Genomic DNA, 27,267 nt, shown 5'->3' with positions numbered 1-27,267 from the left:
GTTTCCTCATCTGTCAAATGAGCTAGAGAAGAAAACAGCAAACCACTCTAATATCTCTGCCAAGAAAATTCCAGATGGGGTTACCAAGAGATAGACATGACTCAAACAACTGAAAAACAAAAGTGGTAAACTTCATGAAGTTTCTGGGAATGTGAACTTTAGATTTACTCCACCCTGATTAGTCTAACAAAACAGGGATGTCTAATCCCCTACTTAAGGATTAAGTATTGAAAAGGATGGCCTATGACAGACATGTGCTAGCAAATGACAAATCAGAAACAACTGACAGACCCCCTGGGCTGTCCTAAGTCAAGCTTAAGCTATCATTGGTACATGTGAGACACAGGAAAGTGATATAAAAATAGTCTATATATTTCACGTCACTTCCTCTCTCTGGCCTCTTTTTCCACGGAGAGGTGGCTCTGGCAGCAGCATGCTGACTGTCTTGGCATCTTGGCATGACGGCAGCTATTGTCCAGGTCTGGCGGTGAGAGTTTGATACACTACTGGGGAAGGAGGCGTCTTCTCTGAGCTTTCTTGGAGTTTAGGCTGATTCTTTTCTCCTTTACCTCCCAAAACACTATCCTCTTAGGAAGCCTCTAATCTTTTGAAGAGACTTCATGGCAGAGGTCTTTGAACTCCCCCTGGCACAGGTTAAGCGGGAGAAATCCTATATCCTTTCCCTCTCTCTTCTCCTTAATTCCCTCCCTCTATATTAATTAAACCACCATAAATTTCCAAACTGACTTGGGTATTTTATTTGGGATATTTCCTGGTGACCAATTAAATTTAGATTAAGTCACAACCCTAAAATTTCCCCTTACAGGAAGGAAGAAAAAGGATCCCCAGAGTCCGGAATCAGGAAAGTGTCCCTTTGGCCATGAATGCCATTCTCTACCATTGTACTTCAAACATGAGTTCTCTCTTTTGGGGAGGATTATTTTGTAATTACTATACATGTTATATCTTCTCAGTAAACACTATTTCTAAGCTAATGGAGTTCAACTGGTTGACCAGTGTATGAAGTGGAAGTTTAAGGGAACCATGAAAAATCAAGGAACACCCTTTTTAATCACTAATTATAAAGACCAAGAAAAACCATCTTTAAAATGGAATATATTTATTGAAAGAGATGTGGAACAATATCTCATATCATAGATCTGAGACAATTTTCCCCATATTATGAGAGAGAGAGAGAGAGAGAGAGAGAGAGAGAGAGAGAGAGAGAGAGAGAGAGAGAGAGAGAGAGAGAGAGAGAGAGAGGCCATGCCTCATGTCATGGACCAGAGACTGAGACTGATAACAGTATTCCTGATACAAAGTTCCAAGGTTTACAGAGACATTCCCAACTCATAGGAAAATATAGTAGACTTCTTTTACACATTCAAACCTTCCTTCAAATGAACATTTTAAAGGAATGGTCAAGAGTTAGAGGCAAAAGTTTTCAGTCCAGAAATAAAGGAAAGGAATATTCAGTTGAATAGCCTTTACAGTGGATACAAAGAGAGGAGGAGTGTAGGGCTGGACTATCTGGAAGGGGCTGATGCAAGGATCATTTCAGCCATTGAGCTTGATGATACAATGGGAGAGACTTCAAAGGCAAAAGGGTACTTAAGATTTGATCACTAAGTACTTTAGAATCTAAAACAAGATCAGCCTGAGACACCTCCATTTCCCAAACCAAGTAGATTAGAGTTCCCAAACAAACTCTAAAGATAGCAACCCCCAAACACTGAAAGCTGTAAGGCTTTTTTATACAGTGAGAAGAATGGGGGTGGGGTAATTCTGTCTTGAAGGGGGGGAGACCAACTTTTACCAACTTACTATTAATAACTATTAATAAACTTGAGAATAACACACTCATTTCTCACTCCACACACCAGTAATGGAGGGCATGTTGGATGGGTGCTAGAAATTGGAGCCTCTTGGGTGAGAAAAAGGATTGGTATCCACTTTGGACATCCACTTTGCTTCTAGTTCTTTGGTACTACAAAAAGTGGGGCTGTCAAGGTGTTTGTGTTTGTGGATGGAGGCTTTCTTTTGGTCATTGACCTTCTTGAGGTATATGCCCTATGAGCAGGTCAACAGGTAAGGACATTTCAGTCTCTGTCTTAGCATCATTCCAAACAGTGTATCAGAATGGTTAGGCCAGTCCCTACAGATCACTGGGGTCCCTTCCCCCTTGCTACCAGTACAACCCACTTTCTCCTCCCTTCATAGTTTTATCTACCTGGCTCTGTTTCAAAGGCCAGTAGTCTTGTCCCTCCAGGGTCTCATCATCTACCATCCTTGTATTCCCACTGTCCCTAGCACATCCATGAAGGTAGAGTGGATGCAGGGTCCAGGTGGGCTACCCAGGGGAAAAGGAGCTGAGACATACTCCAGGGCAGGGGTCAGGGGAGGGGCAGGATTAGTCAAATTTTATTCATCTAGAGGAGAAAAACCTTCCTTAGTCATCCATCTCAGATCCACAGCTGCTGAGCCAAAGGGCTTTCTTCCTTATCCTTAGCTTTTGTTTCAGCGCCAGTCATTGTGACTCAGCAGAATCGAAGGCCTAAAGAAGCAAAAGACTTCTTTCCTTTTGCTTTTTAAAATCTTATTTTTATCCTTTGTTAACAGCATTTTCATTTCCCTGAAAGTGTCCTCCTTTCCACCCTTTCCCCCAGAGAGTCACGCTTAGCAACGAAGCTTTAAAAGGAAAGAAAAAAACAATAAAAAGAAAGTAAACAAATCTGACCACTAGCTGCTATGGCCCTTTATTTTCCAAAGTGACAGTTTCTGGGGCTGGGGGATAGGTCTTGGGGCACCAGAGAAGGAGCTGTCACAAAGGGCTTGAACCGTCCTTAAGGGCCCAGATTGATCCAGAATGGAGACAATTCCATCCTGGTCCAGAGCCCAGTGGCCTTGATAATTAACCTGGAATCACTCCACATCCACAGACACCAGAACTAAGACAGGATTACCCACTCACCAACTAGGATCACCGCCCCCCCCCTCCGCCCCCCAATTCCATCAGCTAAACCAGACACACATACATACAACTCCAATCTCTTTCTCTCTCCCCCCTCCCTCCCTCTCCTTCTCTCTCTCTCTCTCTCTCTCTCTCTCTCTCTCTCTCTCTCTCTCTCTCTCTCTCTCTCTCTCTTTCTCTCTCTCTCTTTTTCTCTCTTTCTCCCTCCATCCCATACTCTTTCTCTTCCTCTCTCCCTCCCTCCCCCTCCTTTTCTTTCTCTCACTTTCTCTCCCCCTCTTTCTTTCTCCCTCTCCCTCCTCTCCATCTCCCTCCTTTTCCTCCCCCTCCTCCTGCCCACTAAACACACAGGAACACACAGTGCCAGTTTGCCCGCTCCTCCCTTGGCCCTTCCCACTGGGAGGGAACTATAAAGGACCTGTCTCTCTCGGTACCTCTGTACGGTAGACACTGCTCGCTCGGCTCCCTGGGTCAAGATCTCTAGGTCATTTTTCCTTTGGCCAATCAGAGGGTCTCTAGAAGTCCCTCCCTGCAGGACTGATGGCTGGTAAGTGTCTCCTCTCCCTCCCGTTCCTTCCCCTCCTAGCCCAGCGGGCAGGAGCTCCTTAGCCAGCTCTTTGTCCACTTCGGTAGACTCAGAGCCGCCTTGAAGCCCTCCCCCACCTTGCAGTGGCCTGTAGCCTTTACTCCTTTGCTCCTGGCTAAACCTGGCTCTAGTTAAGTCTTTCAAACCGTCCTCCATAACTCCAGCCTAACTTTTCATCATAACGCATTAGAGTAATGGGCTACAGTAAGTACTTAGTCACTCCGGAGTGAAGGGAACTGTGGGAGAGTCCTTCTCTGTTTCTTCTTCTATAACCTCAAGGATGTTAGAGCTGGGACCTTAGCAGTCCTTGAGCTCATCTCTCAGAGCTGCAGGTTTCTTTTTTTTATTCTTAGAAGGAATTAAAGATAAGCTTATTAGTTATTTCTTCTTTTGAGAACTCTATCGACAACATCCCCACCAAATCCTTTGGCCACTTATCCACTGGAGAATCGCTCTTTACCCTAAATATTTTTATCTGTTTCCTAAATATCTGGGCTATCAGACTTTCCTCTGAGCTATTTTGTGCAGAGCCTTTTCCCCAAATGGAGAGTGTTTTTTCCACTTAGATTGATTTGTTTTTAATCCTTCCATCTGTCTTAGAATCAATACTGTGTATTGGTTTCAAGGCAGAAGAGCAGTAAGGGATAGGCAATGGGAGTTACGGGACTTTCCCAGGGTCACATAGCTAGGAAGTGTCTGAGGCCACATTTGAACCCAGGACCTCCTGGATTTAGGCCTGACTCTCAACCAGTTGAGCAACCCAGCTGCCTCTCTCCCCCAGATTGATTTTGTTTGTGCAAACACTTAAAATTTTATATAGTTGAAAGACTCGAGTTCAAATTCTACCTCCGAGTAGCTTCCTATATCTGTGTAACAAAGAAAAATAATTAAATGAAAACTTAAATGAAATTTAAATTAAATAAAAAACTAATTAAATGAAAAACCTATACCTTGGACGAGACAATTCTGACTCCATGTTTGCTGCCTAGAGGAGGTTGGCACATCTTCCTTTGTCTGGTGGGAATGCGATCTGTGATTGTAGTTTTCCAGGGTTTGGCTTCCTTTGTGTTATTTTTGTCATCTTCATTGTATCATTCTGTCCCTGCTTAGTTTATACCTAACTTCCCATGTTTCTCCAGTTTCCTCCTATTTATTATTTTTTGCCCAGTTTTACAACATTCATAGCTCACAATTTGTTCAGCCATTTACCAGTTGCCTCAGATATTGGTCTTTTCTTTTTTCTTCTAAAGCACTTGCTTTCCATCTTAGAATTAATATTGTATATTGGTTCCAAAAGAGAAGAGCAGTACAGGCTAGACAATGGGGGTTAAGTGACTTGTTTAGGGTCACACAGGTAGGAAGTATTTGAGATCAGATTTGAACCCAGGATCTCATTTCCTGGTTCTTGGTTCCCTGAGCCACCCAGGCGCCCCACCATGTTGGCATTTTCTTAACCAGCACCACTTTTTTTTTTTAATGGTTATTGCTTTGCTAATTTTATTTTAATTGCCACTTCTCTTTTCTTCTCCTTCATCCTATAGTTGCTCAGGGATTGGGACAATTTCCTGGTTTAGGTGTCCTGTAAACATTTTAAATTCAACAGATCCAAAACTGAACTTCTCTTCCTTTTCTCTCCGTCCAACCTTCCCTTCTTCCTAACTTTCCTTCTATTATCAAGGGCACCTCCATTCTCCTAGTCATCCAGGATCAAAATCTGGGTGCCATTCTCAACTCCTCACTCTCCTTCTCAGTGTCCAATCTTTGGCGAGCCTTGTCAGTTTAATTTTGTAACATCTCTGCCAAACTATTGCAATAGCCTGTGCCTAGATCTCTCAGCCTTCCTTGGAGGTCAATTCCTCCAAATCTGTCTGTCACCAGAGTCCAGTGATTCCCTATCTGCAAATCAAACATAAAATCTTGTTTGGCATTTTAGAGCCCTTTACATCCTGCTCCCCACCCCACCCCACCTCCTTTTAAAACCCTTACCTTTAACCTAAAGGATTGATACTACAGTTTGGTTCCAAGGCAGAAGAAGGGGAAGGGCTAGGCAATTGGAATTAAGTGATTTGCCTAAAGTCACAAAACCTAAAAAGTATCTGAGTCTAGATTTGAACCCAGCACCTCCAGACTCCAGTCTGGCTCTCTATCGCTGAGCTGCTTCTCTAGTCTTCTTACACTTTACTCTCTGACAGAGATCCAGTGATACTGGCCTCTTGCTATTCCTTGAATAAGACCCTCCATCTCCCCACTGATCATTTTTTAAACCCATATCTTCCATCTTGGAGCCAATTGATTTCAAGGCAGAAGAGTGGTAAGGGCTAGGCAATGGGGGTCAAGTGACTTGCCCAGGGTCACACAGCTGGGAAGTATCTGAGGCCAGATTTGAACCTAGGACCTCCTGTCTCTAGGCCTGGCTCTCAATCCACTGAGTCACCCAGCTGCCCCTCTCAATTCTACTTTTTAAAGCCTGATTTTCCCTCATCAGCTTTTGGGTCTCCTTTTTCATTTGGCCCATTTCTTCTTGCGTTGCTGTTCTCTAGGAGGTTAAGATACCCTCTTAAACTTCAGTCTTTCCTTGATGCCACCCTTAGCTTTAGTCTAATGTTTCTCCACATAGGATGTTAATTTATTTTCATTTACTCTATGATCTCCATGGCTTTGCTGGCCAGCCCACATTAGCAGAAGCAATTGGTCGGTGACTCATTACTCGTGTCGCCTATGGCATCTTTTACAGCCAAGAAGGCCCTACTTGTGCTGGCTCACTCGGAGAAGACCTCCTTCAATTATGCTTTGAAAGAAGCCGCCGTGGAGGCTCTAAGTAAGAAAGGATGGAACGTCACAGTGTCGGACCTGTATGCTATGAATTTCAATCCATTAATCTCCAGGAAGGACATCACAGGTACTCCCTCTGTTACTCTCTTTGGGCTGAGCCCTCCGGACTGAGAACTGGCTCCCTCTTGCCCCAGTCTCTCAGTCCCCAACTTCTTCCTTCTTCAGGTGCCCTAAAGGACCCCGAGAACTTTAAGTACCCAGTGGAATCCACGCAGGCTTACAAGGAGGGCAGGCTGAGCTCAGACATTGTTGCAGAACAGAAGAAGCTGACAGATGCAGACCTGGTGATATTTCAGGTACTTGGAGAAGTGGGCACCGGATTCTTCCATGAATGCCAAGCGTATTTTTTTATTCTTTTATTATGTGGGTGATCTTAGGCAAGCCCTCTTCCAGCTTGCTTCCATTTCCTGTTGTATAATGGAACTCGAACCACCTGGCTCACCTACCTCAAAGGACCTTTGTGAGGATAGAATAAAAATATAGATATAAAAGGTTTTTCTCAAGTTAAACGTGACAATGTAATCATAACTGCTGATAGTTGTAATCCTTGGTAGTTTTCAAAGCGATTGAACATATCCTATCTCATTTAAGGCTCACAAAAACTCTGTGAAATAGGTAGAAGAGTTATTATTATCCCCATTTTAAAGATGAGTCATTCAGTTGTGCCCGACTCTTTGTGACCCCTTTTGGAGTTTTCTGGGCAAAGATACTGCAATGGGTTGTCATTTTCTTCTCCAGTTCATTTTTTACAGATGGGGAAACTGAGGCAAATAGGCTTATGGGATTTGAATAAGGTCACATAGTTAGTGAGTGCCTGAGGCTGGATTTGAACTCAGATCTTTCTGACACCAGGCCCTATCCACTATATCATCTACCTGCCTTACGGCAGTATTATAATTCAGTGGATAAAGAATTGTCCTGACACCCAGTAAGATCTACTTTTGAGTTCTTCCTCTAGTTTTTCCTTTTTTTGTACGAAGAATGCAGGAAACTTCTGATATGAAAAGTACATTCACTGAAATAGATCAACAACTTGCTGGCAACCCATTTTTTAATTAAGTTTTTAATTAATTAATTATTTTATTTTATTTTCAAAGATCTGCCTACTTCCTACCACATCCTCCTTTCATTGAAAAGGCAAGAAAAACAAAACCCTGTTACAAACTTGTATGGTCAAGCAAAACAGATTCCCATATTGATCATGTCCAAAGAATATATACCTTAATCTACACTAACTCCCTCATCTCCCTATCATTCGGTGGGCAATATGTCTCATCACGAGTCCTTTAGAATTGTGGTTGATCGCTACAGTTTTCTGAAAGAGCTACTTAGGACCCTGAGAGATCAATGGTGTCTTATAATGGCCAGATGACCTTAGACAAGTCATCTAACTTCTCAACATCTACTCAGTTCTTTCCGAAAAAAGGATACTGCAATGACCAACCATGATTCCTTGAAGAATTTTTTTTAAGACTGCCATTACTGAGATGATATTGACCAGCGTTGGAGGAGGGAGTTTCCTCATCCTCACCTTGAAATCACTGGTCCCATCCCTTTCCCTTTTATTTACACATGAGGAAACAGGCTCAGATTGACTTGCCTAAGGTCACACAAATAGTAAGAGGCAGGATTTAAACCAAGGTCTTCCTTGAGGCAAATCCAGCATTTTATTCACTATACAATGTAGCCTCTTAATATAATGAAAAGTGGGACTAAATCCTATGCTATATATGTGCATATTTAATTTATGTATTTACATGTACATATATACATCTATATATTGTTATATATAATGTAATATCATATATGAACTCATATTTAATAATATATCTATATTGTCTATAATAAGATAATATATAACAATGTAATATATATTAACTCATATTTAATTATAGCAATACATTATAGATAATGTAATAATATGTAATATAATAATATATAACAATGTAATTTCATATATTAACTAATTTAATTATAGTAATATATTATAGATAATATAATAATATGTAATATAATAATATATAACAATGTAATATCATATAGTAACTTATTTAATAACATATGAATATTTAAAGATGACAGTTGATTGAATGCCTTCCCATTCATATGTACAAATGTGGTTAACTGAGGTTCATAAGGTCCACCTAGTTTTTCCCATGGTAGTTATGAATGGAATGGTCATTGATTTGCCATTCATAGTGGGGTCTGATGATGCTTACAGTCTTCCCTCTCTGCATCCTGTGATATTTGTGGTCTACCCACAACAAATTACTCCATCACTTTTTCATCATCCATCGGCACAGAGGATAAAGTATTGGATTTGTAGTTTAAAATACCTGGGTTCAAATGCCATTTTAGACATGTACTAGCTGTGTGGTCCTGGGCAAGTCATTTATCCTCTGTCTTTGTTTCCTCATCTGTAAAAAAGGAGAATAATACCCATAGTACTTAATTCACCAGGTTGTGGTACAGTTCAGATGAAATAATGCACGTAAAGAGCTATATACATGTCAGTGATTATAATTACATTGTTAAAAAAAATCCCTACCTTCTGTCTTAGTATCAGTTCCAAGACAAGAAAGCAGCAAGGGCCAGGCAATCAAGACCACACTCGAAAACAGCTCCCCTAACTCCAGGCCTGGCTCTCTCCACTGTGCTACCTAGTTGCCTCTAAAATTACATTGTAATAGAAAGACCTTTTCTAGTGGCATTTCCATCAGTCCTTGAAGAAGTTATGTCTAGGTAACATCAGCCCGAGCCTTTTGTTCTGACGTAACTGTAGGGAGTCGGTGTCTTCTTCCAGCTCTTCCTTTTCAATCCCAGATCAATCTGACTTTCTCTTTCTTTTCTTCAATGGTGGTCCCTGCACTTTGGAGCCTTTCCACTTCATTTCCAGTTTTCGCCACTCTTTCCTCTCTGTTGCCAGAAACTTGAGATCTGTTTCTTCTGAAACTGGGTGGATAATTTATAAAGAACCTACAAGGTTTCTTTAGTCAATGTGAACACTCTCCCTGTCAACTGTTACTCAGATCTATCAAAGGACTTTTACATGTAATATAAAGCCTATGACTGACTGATCGATTGATTTATTGATTGATTAAGATTTAGCAGTTTATCCTGATTTTTCAATTAACACTGCCTAATTCTTTAATTTGTTGTTGTTGTTGAATCATTTTTCAATCGTGTTTGACTCTTTGTGACTCCATTTGGGATTTTCTTGGCAAAGATACTGGAGTGGTTTGCCATTTCCTTCTCCAGCTCATTTTACAGATGAGGAAACCGAGGCAAAGAGGACTAAATGACTTGCTCAGTTTAGGAACACCAACATAGCTAGGAAGTATCTGAGACTAGATTTGAAATCATGAAGATGGATCTTCCTGATTCCATGCCCAATGCTCTATCCTCTTTGCCACCTAGCTGCCAATCCTTACATTGGTTATAATTATTGCTTCCCAGGTAAAGCCTTTGGTCCTTGAGGTTTTCATTCAATAAGTCTTCAAAACACTTCTCCCTGAAATCTCCCCTCCTCCTTCCGTGGCCTACTGTGCTGGAGCTACGGGAACATCATAATCACGACTCCCCCAGGAAATCTATCATTTGGGCTAATGGGACTACACTCAGTGACTTCATGTCACTGACTTCATCCAGTCTTGCCCTCCAGAGTTGAAAAAAGGACCTAGGTGACACCGATGAAACTTCTTAGAGAGGGTATGGGAATAAGCATTAATTAAGCACATTATGAATCAGGTACTGTGCTAATTATCAAATATATTGTTTGATCTTCTCCAGAAGATTGAGAGTCTCTGAGACCTTCGTAGGTCTTTTAATCACACAGTCAACCGCAGAAGCCTTCTCATTCTTTACCTTGTTCTGAAACCTACTACCATCTAGCCATGCCATCCTGTCTGACTCGTTCCTACGCAAGAAGCCCCTCTGCTACCCCCTTCACTGCCCGTTTGCCTTAAGAATGGATCTAAATGGTTGGGAAATTTTTCTTGATCTCAAGCCTCGATTTGGAACTTCTTTGGAAGTTCCATTCACTGTTCATGGTTCTGCCCTCTGGGACAAAATAGAAAGAGGCTAAATCACCCTTCCATGAGATCACCCTTTGAATATTCAAAGACCCTGAGCCTTTTCTTCTTCCTGTTAAATATTCCAGGTTAATTCAGACTATCCTCATATATATATGGATTCAAGCTCCATCATCATCCTTGTTATTCTGCTCTGGCAACTTTCCATCTTAGCCATGTCCCTTCCACACTGTAGTGACCAAAGTAGAACATAGTATTCCATATTGGCTCTGACCAGATCAGAGTATTTATTAAACACTTCCTGTGTGCAGGCACTCGGCTTGGCTCTGGGGATACAAATACAAAGAATGAAATAATTCCTCCTCACAATGTGCTTATATTCCAAATGAGGGAAGCATCAAATGCATATGACAAATTCAGAATAAATATAAAGTGAATAAATGCATACATAGGAAAGGCAGTTAATGAGAATACAAGTCGATTTAGGAGGGAGGGCACTAGCAAGGAAAAGCTTCACACAGAAGATGGTGCCTGAACTGCATCTTAAAGGAAGATGTGGGTTCTCTGCAGATCTTCTTGTTCTAGTAAACTGTACCTCCCATCACAGCCCATGATCTCACTGACTTTTCTGGCAGCCACATCACATTGCTGACTCATGCATCTCCCTTAATTTAATTGTTCTAAGTCTTTCATTGATTCAACATGGTAACTTTTATTTCTATATTGCCAATGAAACATTTTTGGCTTTCCCTGCTGCTATTATATGATCTCTCATACAGTTTTGCCATCAGTTCTTTTTTTGTTTTTTAAACCCTACCTTCAATCTTAGAATTAATACTAAGTATTAATTCCAAGGCAGAAGAGTAGGCAATTGAGATTAGATGATTTTTCCAGTCATACATCAAGGAAGTTTCTGAGGCCAGATTTGAACCCAGGACCTCCTGACTCCAGGCCTGGTGCTATATCCACTGAGCCACCACTGCCTCTGCCATCAATTCCTAATGTTGTGGTGATGCAACAAAAATAGTTAGCCAACTCTTGATCTCCTCTTTATGTCTAGGTCTCAGTTATTATATACTGTAGTTCCTGGGTGACTACTTGAAAAAATTTCCCCAGGGAATCAAAAGTCTGTTTTAAGTATGGGTTGCCAAGTTTGGAGTTGCATCTGTGAGTCTGGAGACATTAAGACATTCTTACGTGTAACCTTCAGTTCCCCCATCTGGGAATGCAGAAGGCACCAAACTATAGGAAGCCTCTCTTTCTAAGAAAAAGTTGTTTTGTTTTGTGTTTTCTCCCCTAATTTGGTATGTAATGTTTGTCTCTTAAAGGCATAACTGGGTGTTAACCACTGTCAGGGTACAGAAGAAGTGAAATATTTTGAATAATGGTATGACAGGCAAAGTTGTGTATCTGAAGTCAGTAAGACCCGAGTTCAGACCCTTATTATAAGCTATGGACAAATTGGCCTCATTTTCCTCTTCTGTAAAGGAACAGCCCCCACCTGCTAAGATTGTTGTAAGGATAAATGAGATAATATTTGCAGAATATTTAACAAACCACAAAGTGCCATATAAATGCTAGATATTTCTATTTTTAAAAAAATGTTTCACATTTGATTTAATCTGAGGCATGAGATTTAATCTGATTGATCTTCTGATATGTTACTAATAAAATTAAAAGTACAAGCAGCTGAATTCAGTGAAAAAGTTGATGACATCCACTGATTGTCTTCCCACATTAATAAAAACTGTTCCTGACCCTAAGCTGCCCAAACCATCCCTTTAGATGGTGCACACCATTCTGTCAAGCTCAAAAGAGGGCACTTATGAAGACCCCTCCTCTAAGGCTTCCAATTGAGATATGTCTCCCATAGTTAAAGCACTTATCCCCATCATCTTCTATAATTGGGTACTATAAGAATTAAATCTCTAATAAAAATATTATATTTTAAGAAATTTATTAAAGATCATTAGAAATCAAGGAATAAAGAAGATACAAAATAAAAATCATGTGCCCATGGCTGATCAGCCAGTTCAAAGGCTCACCTTACCACCACCAAGCTCAGGACAGGAAGTAAAGAGATGGAGATCCCCTGTCTATAGGAAGTATGTAATGACAGGAAGTCAGTGGGCTCCTGGGAAATGTAGTTGGGTTTTCTTTAGGGTAACAGTAGTAAAGCAGAGAATTGAAGGCAGAAAATTGGAGGTGAAACTAGAAACCAGCCAGGCTGAGGAACCTGGCTACTGCTGCCTAGAGTACAGACAATAATCTGGGACCACAGCCTTTCCTACAGGAAGTGCTAATAAACTATGACCCATCTTTGGCTACAGCTGCAATGACCATTTCTCTCACCTGGGCTTGCTTTTTTCCCCCTTTACTCATTTGGACTCTGTTGAGTGCAGGAAGGGAACAGAGGGTGAGGCCAAGGAGACAAACACTGAGTATGCCTTCTTAGACCTAAAGTAATACATCATTACATTTTAAGGCTAGAATCAGAATGAAAAGGAGAAGGGCTTCTACCTTGAATAGAACAAAGGTTCTTATTTCAATAACTGCAGTTCACTATCATTTTTTTTCTTTAAAATCCTGAATTTTATTTTGTGCATGAAAAATATTATTCCTGGAAGGGTCCACAGATTTCATCAGAATGCCAGAGGGATCTATGACATGTACCTAAAAGGCATGCTGGAGCATAGGATTAGATCTGGAAGAACCCAAGAGCATGTATTTTTAAAAGATGAACTTATTGATTTTTTTTGTTTTATATTACATAAATTTCTCCCTATAGACCATTCCCTTTCCTTCTAAAAGAGTTATCCCTTATACCAAATTTTTTTAAATAAAAAGAGAAATAAGAGGAGAAAAAACTCCAGAAAAGCTGATGATGAATACACACAAAAAATCAACCTAACAATATAGGTAGTACTCCAAACTTGTATTCTAGAAAGGAATGGGGAGATATGTCTTTTCTATCTTCTTTGGGGCCCAAATGTTCTTTTTAATTTTACAACATTCATTTTGAGTTGTTTTGTGGTGGTTTACATTGTGGTAGTTGGGTCTAATCTTCTCTTGGCCCTAGTGATTTCATTCTTCATTAGTTCACATTACTATTCCCACCCTTCTTTGTATTCATCATATTTGTCATTTCTTTGGTATTTCATTCCTACATTCATATGGCACAATGGAGAATATCTATTCTTTACTCCAATTATGTCATATTTCAACAAGGATTAGAGACCAAACAACAAGCTACAAAGATTTTCTTTCATGAAGAAATCCCTTAACTAGCCCCAAGAAATTGAGTGGTTTGCTTTGTGAGCATTTCTGTTTTCAAGAGCTCAGTGACAGCTTGTGGTTTATAAGGAGGCGTTACCTACATTCTATCTTCCAACCAATTTTATTTATTTTATATTTTATTTATTCCAATTACCTTAACTAAGTTACAGGAAAAATATTGATTTGGGCTTGAAAGTAAAAAATACTGATTTACATAAAAATAAATTTTATCAACTTCAAAATCAAAAGTGATACTTTATCAAACTTTGGGTATATTCAGAGGCACCCACCTATTTGTAGCCTGAGACAATATTGGAAATGATAATGAGACTAAAAGTTTTCTTTTTTCTTGATGCTGGTTATATAACGGACATTTCCAGTCAAAAAGAAAGGATCCTAGGAGGCAACAAAAGTCTGGTTACTCTGAGGGAGTCAAGGAGGTCTCAACCCCAAGTATCTTCAATGGTGGCACTCTGAGAGCATGATGTAGAGCTTGGGTTTTAAACTCAAGTAGAAACAGATCCCCGTAGGTGGCATATTAACTTAGAAAACCACATATTAACATTATTTATATTACACTGTATTTTTATTTTGTTAAACATTTTCCAATAACATTTTTAAAAAACCTTTTTACCTGTCTTAGTAACAATTTTAAAACAGAAGGGAAAAGGCTAGGCAAACAGGATTAAAAGACTTGCCCAGGATCACACATAGTTAGGAAAATGTCTGGGGTAAGATTTGAACCTAGGCTCTCCAGACTCCAAGCCTACTTCCCTACCCACTATGCCACTTAGCTGTTCCTTGTTAAGAGTAAATTTTAGAGTTGAGACTGAATAAAATTTTAGTGGTCATCAGGGATTTAAATTCTAAATCCCAATGAAATACTCAAGCCAGAATGGAATTTTATGGTGGTTTATTTACAATAGAAGGAAGAAATTGAGAATGAGGGAGAGAGAGAAAGGGGAAAAGTTCTGCTCTGGCCTGGTCTGAGCCAGGGGGAGTTCAGAGGCCTCAGCCAAAGGGCCTTCCTAGAAGATTAAATCTAGCTTGGCTTCTAGTCACGAGGCCTCCTTTAAGATGAAGGGCCTCTTTGGAGGCTGGTGCCTTCAGAAAACCAGGGAAAGGGGATTCAGCTTTAACACTCACCACGTGGTCACCTAAGGGAAGCAGTCTGAGGTCCAGCACTGGAGCTCCTCCAAGTCCAGTTCCACTGCCAAAGACCACAAAAGTCCCCTTCACAGGAAATGATGTGAAATCTAAAGGCAGTTCTTTACATCACTTCCTGTGTCTCACATGTACCAATGGTGGCTTAAACTTGGCTTAGAACAACCCAGGGGGTCAGTCAGTTGTTTCTTATTTGTCACTTGCCAGCACTTGCTCTCCTCCCCCACAGTTAATCCTTAATTGGGGGTGTATACATTCCTGGTTGCTAAAATTCTAAAGACTAAGCAGGGTGGAGTAAATCTAAAATTCACATCCTCTAACCAATTTGTTCTTATATTTTGTTTTTCAGTTCCCACTACAGTGGTTCGGGGTACCTGCTATCCTGAAGGGTTGGTTTGAGAGAGTTTTAATTGGAGAATTTGCCTATACCTATGCCAACATGTATGACAATGGGCCCTTTAAGGTAGGTGATTGGGGCTAGCTTTCTGGTAGTATTTTGGATTTCAGCTACATTCTGACTCAGAATATAGAGTTCTAAAAATGATTACAGATCAAAATCATCCTCCATGTCTTTGGGGAATATTTAGAAAATACTGTAAGTTAAGCAGCAAGATGGAGAAAGCAGTAGGATTGGGGAAACAGATATTTCTGTATGCATAATGGTTTTCCAAATAATGTAACATTAATGCTTTGAGTCTAAAATAGTGCAAGAAAAGAAAAGCTATATTCAAGAAAGCTATATTCTCTTTTGTCATCAATTTTAAGAATCTCTAGGTCCAAGATTCCTAGCATCTTAATGGTTTGCTAGGGACTGGTCAAAGGCCACTACAAGGAAATGGATGTGACCTCTTTTCTCTAATGACCAAGATGAGTTGCCAAGACCCGGTTCCAGAATTTGAGTCATTAAACTGAGAGAGCCCTCCATTAAGACCTTTATCCTGACCAGCAACATTAAATATCCACAGAGCATGTATATTCTATTCAATCCAATAAGCAATTATTTCTTAAGCACTTACTATGTTCCTGGGCTATATGAGGCCTACCAGTAGTCATAGAGCATAGGCTCGTGCATGTAGTTCATACCCTATGCTATGTATGACCAACCAATCTCTGGGGATACAAGGGCAAACCCAGAAAAGTTCATCTCCTCAAGGAGAAACTTGCTAAATTTAACATGTAAATAAATACTTGGCTGCTACAGCCTCAGAAGCATCTTCAACACCTTATTTTCCCTTGTCCCACATATTCCATCTATTGCTAAATCTGTTTCTACCTCTACTACATTTCTGGTCTCCACCTCCTCTCTATTCACAGTCACCATCTTAGTTCAGGTCCTTATCTCCTCTAGCCTGAACTATTGCATCAGTCTCCTGATTAGTTTCCCTTTCTCAAATATTTCTCTTTTCCAATCCAGCCTTTACTCTTTGACAAAGTAATTTTCTCTAAGTTGAGATCTGATTGTGTCATTCCCCTACTCAATAAACTCCAGGGGTTCCCTGAGGAAAAATATGAGCTCCTCTTTGAAAACCTTTCACAGTACGGCTTTAATCTTATCTTTCCAAAAGGAATAAATGAAAGGAAAATCTGTTAGTAGCTCTTAACATTTAAGTTTTGTTTGTTTGTTTGTTTTTAAACCCATACCTTCTTTCTTGGAGTCAATACCTTGTATTGGTTCCAAGACAGAAGAGTGGTAAGGACTAGGCTAAGGGGTTAAGTGACTTACCCAGGGTCACACAGCTGAGAAGTGTCTGAGGTCAGATTTGAATTTAGGACCTTCTGTCTCTAGGCCTGGCTCTCAATCCACTGAGCTACCCAGCTACACCCAGTATTTAAGTTTTTAATAAAAATGGAGATATTGAAAAAAAGGGAAATGTAGGAAAGGGACAGAAAATACCACCTATCTAAAATAATACCCTGAGCCAAATCAGGAAGCCTGCACAAGCTGCCAAAGCCCCGTACAAGCTGCCAAACTCTGCATAAGCCCTCAAGTGCACAGTAGGCACCAGAGCTCAGACAGACTGTCTTCTACTGCCACACCAACCCAGAGAGAGAGTGCTCCTCTCACACATCACGCCTTTTATCCTCCGTGTCCATATGTCCTGCAATGTACACAAGCAAAATGGGACACAGGATAGGACAAACTTAGGGAGGAGATTCCAACTGCACACCACCTCATTACATAAATTCTCCTTCCCACTTCTTAGCCAAACTAACCGTCTTGTTTCTTGAACATAACTCTCCACCTCCCTTCACTATCCCTTTGTAAGGACCCTCCTCTTGCCTGGCATGAACTCCTTCCTCACTTCCACCTCACAGAGGCCTTTATTTCCTTGGAGGCCCATGTCAAGCACCATTTCCTATATGATTCCTTTCCTGACCCTCTTAGTCACTAATGCTCTCCCTCTTTCAATTTATTCTATATATTATACATGTATGTGTTGTATCTCCCAGAAAAACAGCAGCTCTCTGAAGGGAGGGGCTGTTTAATTTTTGTTTTCATAGCCCCAGTCCTTAGCACAGTGCCTGGCACAGAGTTGGTGCTTAATACATGCTTTGGTTGGTTGACTAATTTATGAATTCAACAAACATTTATTAAGTGAATAAATCTATCCACTCAACAAATACTTCTTAAGGACCTTACTAAATATTTGTTGAGTAGATGAATAATGTTGGCCCCTCACCAGAGGAGTTACAGAATTTAGATAAGACATAGCTCCTGATTTCACAGTTCCTATAGTGTAGGAGACATTTTCTCAAATGCTTTTGTCTCCAGATTCCTTTGGATCCCACGGTATCATGTATTTATATTATATATTTAGAAATATAATTATTTGTATGTATTACTATACTGATTATTATATGCATTATTATTTATGTATCAAATAATTATTACATTTCATATACTAATGCTTATGTATATTATAAAACTCATATGTAGACTTAGAAATTTTTAAATGATGAAATAAAAGTGAAATATTTTTGATTCCAGAGTCTATAGTGTGATGGGTGAAATCTGAAATAACTGATGAAATAAAGGTTTGTACTTCCAAGAATATCAATTTATTAAGTAATACATGCCAACTGTATAACAAAACGGGTCCATTGTCAAGCTGAGGGAGCCTGGTCCTGATTTGTTACCCAACTGGTCGGTCCTGCTGCAATAAACTGATATGCTCAGAAGCGCGAACCTTTGTTTCCTCAGATATTTCTTATTTCACCCATCAGAGCAGGGAGTCATTGAAGCTGACTGAGTAAGAGAATGACTTAGACCTTTGAGAGTAATAATTGGAGAGGGGAAACCAATTAAGGAGCTGCCCACAGCTCCTACTCTGGAGAGCACCATTCTAAAAAAATATCCATTTTATACTGCCATCACCGGGGACAGCAGACCCCACTGATTTCAGATAGTGGGTTCCCCTTTTCTCCTTCACTTATTCACACAATACAACATTCTTGACCTCAGTTACCACCTACCCACAATGTTCCTTCCCTGTCCATCCATATCCTATCCATTCTCCATTTCCTTTGTCACTAATTCTGCCGAGTCATCCTCAGTAGGGTGGAGGTACCACAGTGTCAGGTTGTATAAACAGCCCATAGGGTAAGATGATGCAGTCTTTTCCCTGGAGCTACCTCATTAATCTCCTGTCACCTTCAGCATCACCTCTCTAAGGTCTGGAGGATAATGAAGTTTTTCTTCCACAGAACAAAAAGACTGTGCTCTCCATCACCACCGGAGGGGCTGGCTCCATGTATTCACCAATCGGTGTCCATGGGGACATGAATATCATCCTCTGGCCAATCCAGGTACCTTATTTTCAGTGTATTTTGGGTTAATAAATGAATCTTCTCTGGAAGCTCTACTTTAGAGAGGGCAGAATGACGGGTGGCATCCTGGAGAACTCCCTGTGTGGCACATATCTGCGCATCACCGCTTCTTTCCTTGGCCAAAAGCCTCTTTCATTCCAGCATATGCCCTGTCCCTGAATACCCATACATACACCCTATTTTCTCCCCACAACACTCCGATGTAAGAGACCAATAATCCTGACAGGAGACAATCTGACATAGTCAGGGCTGATCTTGGAGAGTTGGGAAAGCTAGGGTTCAAATCTGGTCCCTGACCCAAGATAATGATGATAGCTAGCATTTCGATAGCATTTTAAGATTTGCAAAGCACTTTGCAAAGTCATCTCATGTAATCCTTACAATAACCCTGTTAGATAAGTGAGATGATTACCCCAGGATTACAAATGAAGAAGCAGAGGCTGATGTATGTTAAGCAAATTGCCCAGGGTCCTCAGGACTATTTGGTTAAACCTCATATAATCCCTAGTTCTTTCTGTTAGTTAGATTTTACCTAAATAGGAGGAGCAGCCTTTCATAAAGAGAGTGGACTTTAGAGCATGTAAACCTTGTGGCTCCCTCGATACATGTGGCTCATATTTAGGGTGTATACAATAAAATGCAGCTTGGAAGAAGCCATAGAGGCTCTCTTTTGTCAAGGACCATCTAGCAGCTCTTGGAGCTTCTTTGATCATTGGGTTGGCACAGTGTCCAGAAAGGATTCCTTCAGAGAAAAGAACAGGGGATACAGGCTACAGAAATAGCCACCATAAGTATATTGGCACAAATGAGACCTTGTCCTATTTTTCTGATCTTTTTTTTTGGTATAGGTCTAGCAGTGGTAGCATAGGCTAGTCACGTTCTCTTTGTCTCTCTCTTTCACTCTACTTTCCCTGTCTCCCTAAACTCTAATCTCCAGGACTGAACCTGTCATTTCACTGGTCTAGGGAATTTCCAATATTCTGGAAATTCTCATCCCATGAAGCTTGGCATCTTCTTTGAAACTTATTATCTTAGAGAGTTGTGTCTGGGGCACTGAGTTGCCTGGGTCATTTAGTATAGGCCAATAGAAACCAGAATGTAACTAGACATGATTTCCTAGGTCCATATTCATGAACCTATGGCATGTGTACTCGAGTGTGACAGAGGGGGCTAGTCCCTTCCCCCCTCCACTTTCGCTTGAGTATATTTCTCTCATCACCTGCTCCTCTGCCAAGCAGCCCAATAGGACCACTTCCTCCCTCCCCTGTCTGGAGTAAGGCAGGGGCTCACATGCGGTGTGAAGGTGGCAGTTTGGGTACTCAGTCTCTAAAAGGTTGGCCATCACTGTCCTTGGTTATTTCACAGAACAGCTTTATTATAAACATTCTGGTAACTTGGGTCCTTCCTCATGCATTCCAATAGGAAAAAGAAAGCATTCTCTGACTCATTTCTGTGTCTTATATATTCCTAGAGTGGTATTCTGCATTTCTGTGGCTTTCAAGTCTTGGAACCTGAACTTACCTACAGCATTGGGCACACTCCAGCAGATGAACGGCTTCAGATCCTGGAAAAATGGAAAAAACGCCTGGAAAACATCTGGGAAGAGAAGCCATTGTCCTTTACTCCAAGCAACTGCTTTGACCTCAACTTTCAATCAGGATTCTTGATGAAAAAAGAAGTGCAGGAAGAATGTAAAAACAAGAAAGTTGGGCTTTCTGTTGGCCACCACATGGGCAAAAGCATCCCAACTGACAACCAGGTCAAAGCCAAGAAATAAGACATCATAAAACTTATTTTCCTCCAAGAATTTTTATTTTTTATTTCATTTTTAAAACCTTTTTGACCTGGATTTTTAGGACTCCTCCCTCTTCTGTTTTGGGGGGTTGAATGAGAGAGATAGTTCAGGGGCACTCAGAAGCTTTGAGATTACTTTTCTATTTGTGTTCTTAACTTTTACAGGTGCAAAGGATTGTCCCCTAGGTTGACTAACCCTGATGTAATCCCTAATTCTTTTTGTTAATTAAATTTTACCCATATACTATGTCAAAATACATTTTTATTATTAAAGTACTGGTTAGAATTATGTAAGTAGGACATCATGCACATATTAAAAAATAAAAACATTTATTCACATTAATTTTTCCTCTTAATTTAAAAAGGTTAACAGTAAATGAATGGTACCAAGAAGAAGCAAAACTAGGCAAACCCTTTGCTATGCATACTTATGTCACAAATCCTATCCTAATTCCATTTGTGTTTTAAAACCTCCAAAGAATTGAATTGATTTGTGTTCACTTTATATTAAGTTCTAACCTCCTTTCTAACAGGGGCTATAACTATTAAGTTTCATTGTATTTATAATTCAGGGCTGTCAGGCTCCTTCTCTTACCATTCAAAGGTTTCTTTTTTATTGGAAATACATCTTTTGTTTCATTGATGATTAGGTTCACCGGTCAGGATACCGTCATTTTGATTTGCATCTTTAGCTCCTTTGCTTTAAGAAAAAAATTTTTTTACCCTTACCTTCTGTCTTAAAATTGATACTAAGTATTGATTCCAAGGCAGAAGAGTGGTAAGGGTCAGGCAGTTGGATTTAAGTGACTTGCCCAGAGTCACCCAGCTAGGAAGTATCTGAGGTCATATTTGAACTCAGGACCTCCTGTCATTGGACCTGGTGCTCTACCCACTGAATTATTTCACTGCCCTTAGCTCCTTTACTTTACAGAACATAATATACCATTCTCTTCTGTGTCTTTTAGTAGGTATAGAATTGTCTTGTAGGTTTTGAATTTCCTTTCCATTATATTTGAATGTCTTTCTTTTAGTTGTTTGCTGAATTTGTGGCTTACCACCAGAATTGAATTGCTTAATTTAACCACCAATGTCTTAGAGCAGGATAGGTTTATTGGTTTATTTGTTTTCCAGGAGGCAATAGGTAGATTCATTTGTTCATGCTTTGTTTTCTATATTGAGAAGTTTGGGATAGATTTCTTAGATTGTTTCTTGCATTATGGTATTCTGGGTTTTTGACTTGTCATATACTTTTCAGAGGTTTATGATTCCTTAGTTCTTTCTTCACATCCTATCTTCAAGATCAATGTTAGCTTGTATGGGGATCATATGCTCTTTTAATATTATTGGTTTTTGTTTCTCTTCTTCTAGGTTATTCTTCCCATCATATACTTTTATTCCTAATTAGTTAATCTCTCTTTTGCTTCTTTGACTTTTTTGCTTCATGACTTGCCATCATGGATTCAAATTTTTCTAATTATATATTATATTTTGGCCATAAATTTTGTCATTTGTTCCTTTTCATTTTGTTTTTCAAAGTTCTTTTTTTTTCTTTTTCTTTTTAATTTTTATTTGGTCATTTCCAAACATTATTCATTGTAAACAAAGATCATTTTCTTTTCTTTCCTCCCCCCTCCCACCACCTCTCCCATAGCCCACACGCGATTCCACTGGGTATCACATGTGTTCTTGATTCAAACCCATTTCCATGTTGTTGGTATTTGCATTAGAGTGTTCATTCAGAGTCTGTCCTCAGTCATATCCCCTCAACCCCTGTATTCAAGCAGTTGCTTTTCATCGGTGTTTTTACTCCCACAGTTTATCTTCTGCTTGTGGATAGTGTTTTTTAGATCCCTGTAGATTGTTCAGAGACACTGCATTGTCCCTAGTGGAGGAGTCCATTACCTTCGATTGTACCACAGTGTATCAGTCTCTGTGTACAATGTTCTCCTGGTTCTGCTCCTTTCACTCTGCATCACTTCCTGGAGGTTGTTCCAGTCTCCATGGAATTCCTCCACTTTATTATTCCTTTTAGCACAATAGTATTCCATCACCAACATATACCACAATCAGCCATTCCTCAATTTAAGGGCATCCCCTCCTTTTCCAATTTTTGGCCACCACAAAGAGCACAGCTATGAATATTCTTGTACAAGTCTTTTTCCTTATTATCTCTTTGGGGTACAAGCCCAGCAGTGCTATGCCTGGATCTAAGGGCAGACAGTCTTTTATCGCCTTTGGGCATAGTTCCAAATTGCTCTCCAGAATGGTTGGATCAATTCACAACTCCACCAGCAATGAATTAGTGTCCCTACTTTGCCACAACCTTTCCAGCATCCACTGCTTTCCTCTGCTATCATGTTAGCCAATCTGCTAGGTGTGAGGTGATACCTCAGAGTTGTTTTGATTTGCATCACTCTGATTATAAGAGATGTGGAGCACTTTTTCATGTGCTTATTAATAGTTTTGATTTCTTTGGCTGAGAACTGCCTGTTCATGTCCCTTGCCCATTTATCAATTGGAGAATGGCTTGATTTTTTGTACAATTGATTTAGCTCTTTGTAAATTTGAGTAATTAAACCTTTGTCAGAGATTTTTATGAAGATTTTTTCCCGATTTGTTGTTTCCCTTCTGATTTTAGTTACATTGGTTTTGTTTGTACAAAAACTTTTTAATTTGATGTAGTGAAAATTATTTATTTTACATTTTGTGACTCTTTCTAAGTCTTGCTTGGTTTTAAAATCTTTCCCTTCCCAAAGGTCTGACATGTATGCTATTCTGTGTTCGCCTAAGTTTCTTATAGTTTCCTTCTTTATGTTCAAGTTATTCACCCATTCTGAATTTATCTTGGTATAGGGTGTGAGGTGTTGATCCAAACCTAATCTCTCCCACACTGTCATTCAGAGTTATGATTACTAGCTGTGTATTTCCCAGCATTTTGATTTCTGCTCCTTTTCCTGCCTTTTCTTCTTCCACTATTTCCTTCTACACCAATGTTTGCTTTTGAACACTCCCCCTTGTTCCCACCCTTATTTTACTTCCCTTTCTACCCCCTCCCTATTTGTCCCCCCCTTATTTTCCCTGTAGTCTTTCTAAAATTGACCCCCGCTCCCTCCCTCTCTTGTACTGCTTCCCTCCCCACCAGACCATTTCTTACCCTTCTACTCCCCTATAGGGTGCAAATCTATTCTCTGCCCCCAATGGATTGGATTGTTTTTCCCTCTTTGAGTCACTTTCAAAGCAAGTGAAAGCTGAGTATTTCCTGTCTCCGACCTCTTTACCCTTCCAGTGTATTGATGTTCTCCCCCCTCCCACCATGAGCTTCTTTATGACATATAAATTTACCCCCATTTGTTTCTTTTCCCATTTCTTTTAATATTAACCTATTTTAAGCTCTAGTTATATATATATATGCATACTTATGCATATGTATTTTTGCATGCATATATCTATATACCTATTCATGTCTTGTCCTTTCATCCCATACAGTTTGTTGCTGTTCCCTCTAAGTATACTTCTTTTTGCTGCCCAGGTAATAACAACAATTTTTAAGAGTTACCAATGACCTCTTTTCTTATAGGGATACATATCATTTTAACTTATTGAGTCTCTTAAAAAAATTTTTTTTGTTTTTCTTTTTTCCCCTCTTTTTTAATTACCTTTTGATGATTCTCTTGAGTTCTGTGCTTGGACATCAAATTTTCTGTTCAGGTCTGGTCTTTTCTTTACGAATTCTTGAAATTCTTCTATTTTGTTCAATGACCATACTTTCCCCTGTAAGAATATAGTCAGTTTTGCTGGGTAGTTGATTCTTGGTTGTAGACCTAGTTCCCTTGCTTTCCGGAATATCGTATTCCCTGCCTTTCTTTTTTTCAGTGTGGATGCAGCCAGATCCTGAGTTATCCTCACTGTGGTTCCTTGGTATCTGAATGGCTTCTTCTTGGCAGCTTGTAATATCTTTTTTTTGGTCTGATAGTTCTTGAATTTGGCTATAACATTTCTGGGTGTTGTCAGTTGGGGATTAAGTACAGGAGGTGATCTGTGGATTCTATCAATCTCCACTTTTCCCTCTTGTTCAAGGATTTCGGGGCAGTTTTCTTTATAATTTCCTGTAATATAATGTCCAGGCTTTTTCTTTTGTCATGGTCTTCTGGTAGGCCAATAATTCTTAAATTGTCTCTCCTTGAATGATTTTTTTTTAAAATAATAAAACCCTTACCTTCCATCTTGGAATCAATACTGTGTATTGGCTCCAAGGCAGAAGAGTGGTAAGGGCTAGGCAATGGGAGTCAAGTGACTTGCCCAGGGTCACACAGCTAGGACGTGGCTGAGGCCAGAACGATTTTCTAAATCCTCTGTTTTGTGAATGAGATGCTTCATATTTTCCTCAATTTTTTCATTCTTTTGGTTTTGTTTTATAGTGTCCTACTGCCTTGTGAGGTCACTTAATTCTAGTTGTTGTATTCTGGTTCTTAAAGACTGGATTTCATCCCTGGCTTTTTGGTCATCCTTCTCTTTCTGGTCTGATTTTCTATGGAGGTCATCTTTCATCCTCTTTACCTCATCTTTCATCTCCTTTGCCTCATCTTTCATCTCCTTTGCCTCATTTTCCAGCTGGTTGATTTTGGCTTTCAAGACAATATTTTTTCATTTTAGTTCAAGTGCCTCTGTTTCCAGATGACTTATCTTAGTTTTTAAGTTCTTTTCCCAATTGTCTTCAGCCTCTCTTAATTGTGTTTTGAATTGTATTTTGAGTTCTTCCAAAGCCTGTATCCAATTTGCTGGGATTTCTGATTTTTCCTTTGCTGATCCCTCCCCCTCTGTTTCATTTGCTCTTTGCTCATTACCTGTACAGAAGCTGTCTATTGTAATTTCTTTCTTCTTTTTCTGTTGTTTGCTTGAGTTTACCCCTTTTTTGCTCCCTGTATTTGGCTGTGCTCTTGCTCCTCTCATTTTGTTTTGGTTTTGGGGCTGTCACTCTCCCCTCTTGGAGCTTTGTCAGATCTCTTGGTACAGTCTCTAGGGGAGGAATGTTAGCTTCCCCGTCCTCTGGAGGCTTTTGATTGGATTGAGCTCAACTGGGTGGGGCTGTATGTGGTATGGAGCTCTGAGGCTCTGAAGACTCCTGGAAGGCTGGGCCGCCCAGGCTCTCTCCAGTTCTTTCCAGCTGCTTCTCCGCTGTCCGCAAGTGCCCTCAAAGTTCTTATTTCCCTCTTCAATCACATGAGAACATTCTGCTGTAGTCCCATGCTTATTTAAGAACTCAGGATTCTCTGTCTCATTTGGTATTGGTTCAATTTCCTTTCTTACAATTCTTATTTAGAGGCTTGCAATTATTTAGATGTTGTAATTGCTATCATTTCTTCTATTTTAAAATATTCCTTATAGTTTTATCTTCTTGCGCTCTAGGGTTTTAACTGAGGTTTCTTCTTCTTAAGATTTTTTTAGTTTTAGTCATTTCTCTTGTGTGAAGTGGAAATTGAAGGGCCCTTGAACATTTCAAGGCTTACCCTCTTTAGCCTCTATTGAAGAAACAGGGAAGCCATTTCAAATGAAATGCTTTATAGAAAGGGAGAGAGAAAAGCATAGCCCCCAAATAAAAAGCTCCAAAAGCAAAAACTTTACAGAGAAACCCCTTATTTATAGGAAATACAACCCAGACACAGACTAAATGACATCATCCTGACATATTCTCCCTGGTCTTGCTCTAGCTTTCCTGAAGAAGGTACCCTCCGAATTATCCTTTTTAGCAAAATAGTCAAGGATCAGAATCAGGTTTTAATCTGCATACAAATTCAGATACATTTTGGGAGATTGCTACCAGACAACCCACTCTTGTGTTTTCCAGAGCTTCTAGCCCACCTGCCTTGAATGCAAATTGCACAGGCTGGGTTAGTAAGAGGTGAGGGGGCTAAAAATGCAAATTAAAGCAGCCAAGGGTTACTTGAAGGAAACCCAGGAAGGGGGTTGTAGAACAGGGAAGAAGCTATTAGCCTAGATACCTCTAGTTCACAAAGCTTATCACTAGAGTAGGGTTTTGAACATTTTAAAAGTACAAACTCAAAAGATATCCCCAAATCTCAAAAATACCTTGAATAATATAATAAAGACACAAGTTGTTTGTCTTACTCAGGCCAAAGGTGATATTTTGAATGGGCTGGGCAGCTTTACTAACTCTGGGGTCCGGGGCTTATTCATTTTGGAGATATTAATATTGCTAACATATTTGAGAACAACATACTAATTTCTCATTTCACACATCCTCTTATATTTCCCCTTTCTCTCACATTCTGTGTCCTGCTTTAATGGCAGCTACCTGGGGGCTTGACCTCTAAGCTGTCTCACTTTTCATATTTGAGAAATTCACTTTTTACCCAGACAAGACTGGTCTGAGCTAAACACCAGTTCCCCTTCCTCCAAGCCTAGTGCAGCCCTCTATAAAGGCTGATATTGTGACCCAAAGTTCTCTCTCGTTTAGATTTCCATCTGAGTACCCCTGTCTCAGGCAGAATGTGCTCCCACCTACCACTGGGGGGGTGAATAGAATTCAGATCTGCTATTTGGTGCCACAGAATGGTGGGGGGAAGGCAGGGGTAGAGAGTGCTGATAAAGACTACAGAATCAGCAAGTCCATTACTAAGTGAATCTCAGCATAAATAGATGGTTCCAGTTGTGAAATTGGTCAGAGTATGGGAGTTGGTGAAAAAAAGGGTACTGAGTCATGATGCTAGAAATTAATTTTCCTGACTGTTAATGTTATGTTTCTTGGCATCTTAGCCTTGGGAGAG

General features: G+C 39.9%; 1 protein-coding gene across 1 annotated transcript; it reads left to right on the top strand.

Moving 5' to 3' along the window:
- The first annotated feature begins 2,955 nt into the window (after positions 1 to 2,955).
- NQO1 (NAD(P)H quinone dehydrogenase 1) lies at positions 2,956 to 20,825 on the top strand. The gene is made up of 6 exons (XM_001378191.4): positions 2,956 to 3,518; positions 6,292 to 6,456; positions 6,555 to 6,685; positions 15,210 to 15,323; positions 18,566 to 18,667; positions 20,160 to 20,825. Exons 1-6 carry the CDS (start codon positions 3,512 to 3,514, stop codon positions 20,463 to 20,465), a joined length of 825 nt encoding a protein of 274 aa, XP_001378228.2. The 5' UTR covers positions 2,956 to 3,511; the 3' UTR covers positions 20,466 to 20,825.
- The last annotated feature ends 6,442 nt before the right edge of the window (positions 20,826 to 27,267 follow it).

This window comes from Monodelphis domestica, chromosome 1 (assembly GCF_027887165.1).
Source record: "Monodelphis domestica isolate mMonDom1 chromosome 1, mMonDom1.pri, whole genome shotgun sequence".
In the NCBI taxonomy this organism is placed as follows: Eukaryota; Metazoa; Chordata; class Mammalia; order Didelphimorphia; family Didelphidae; genus Monodelphis; species Monodelphis domestica.
The sequence above is the reverse complement of the archived record's forward strand: the minus strand, read 5'-3'. Positions and strand labels throughout refer to the sequence as shown.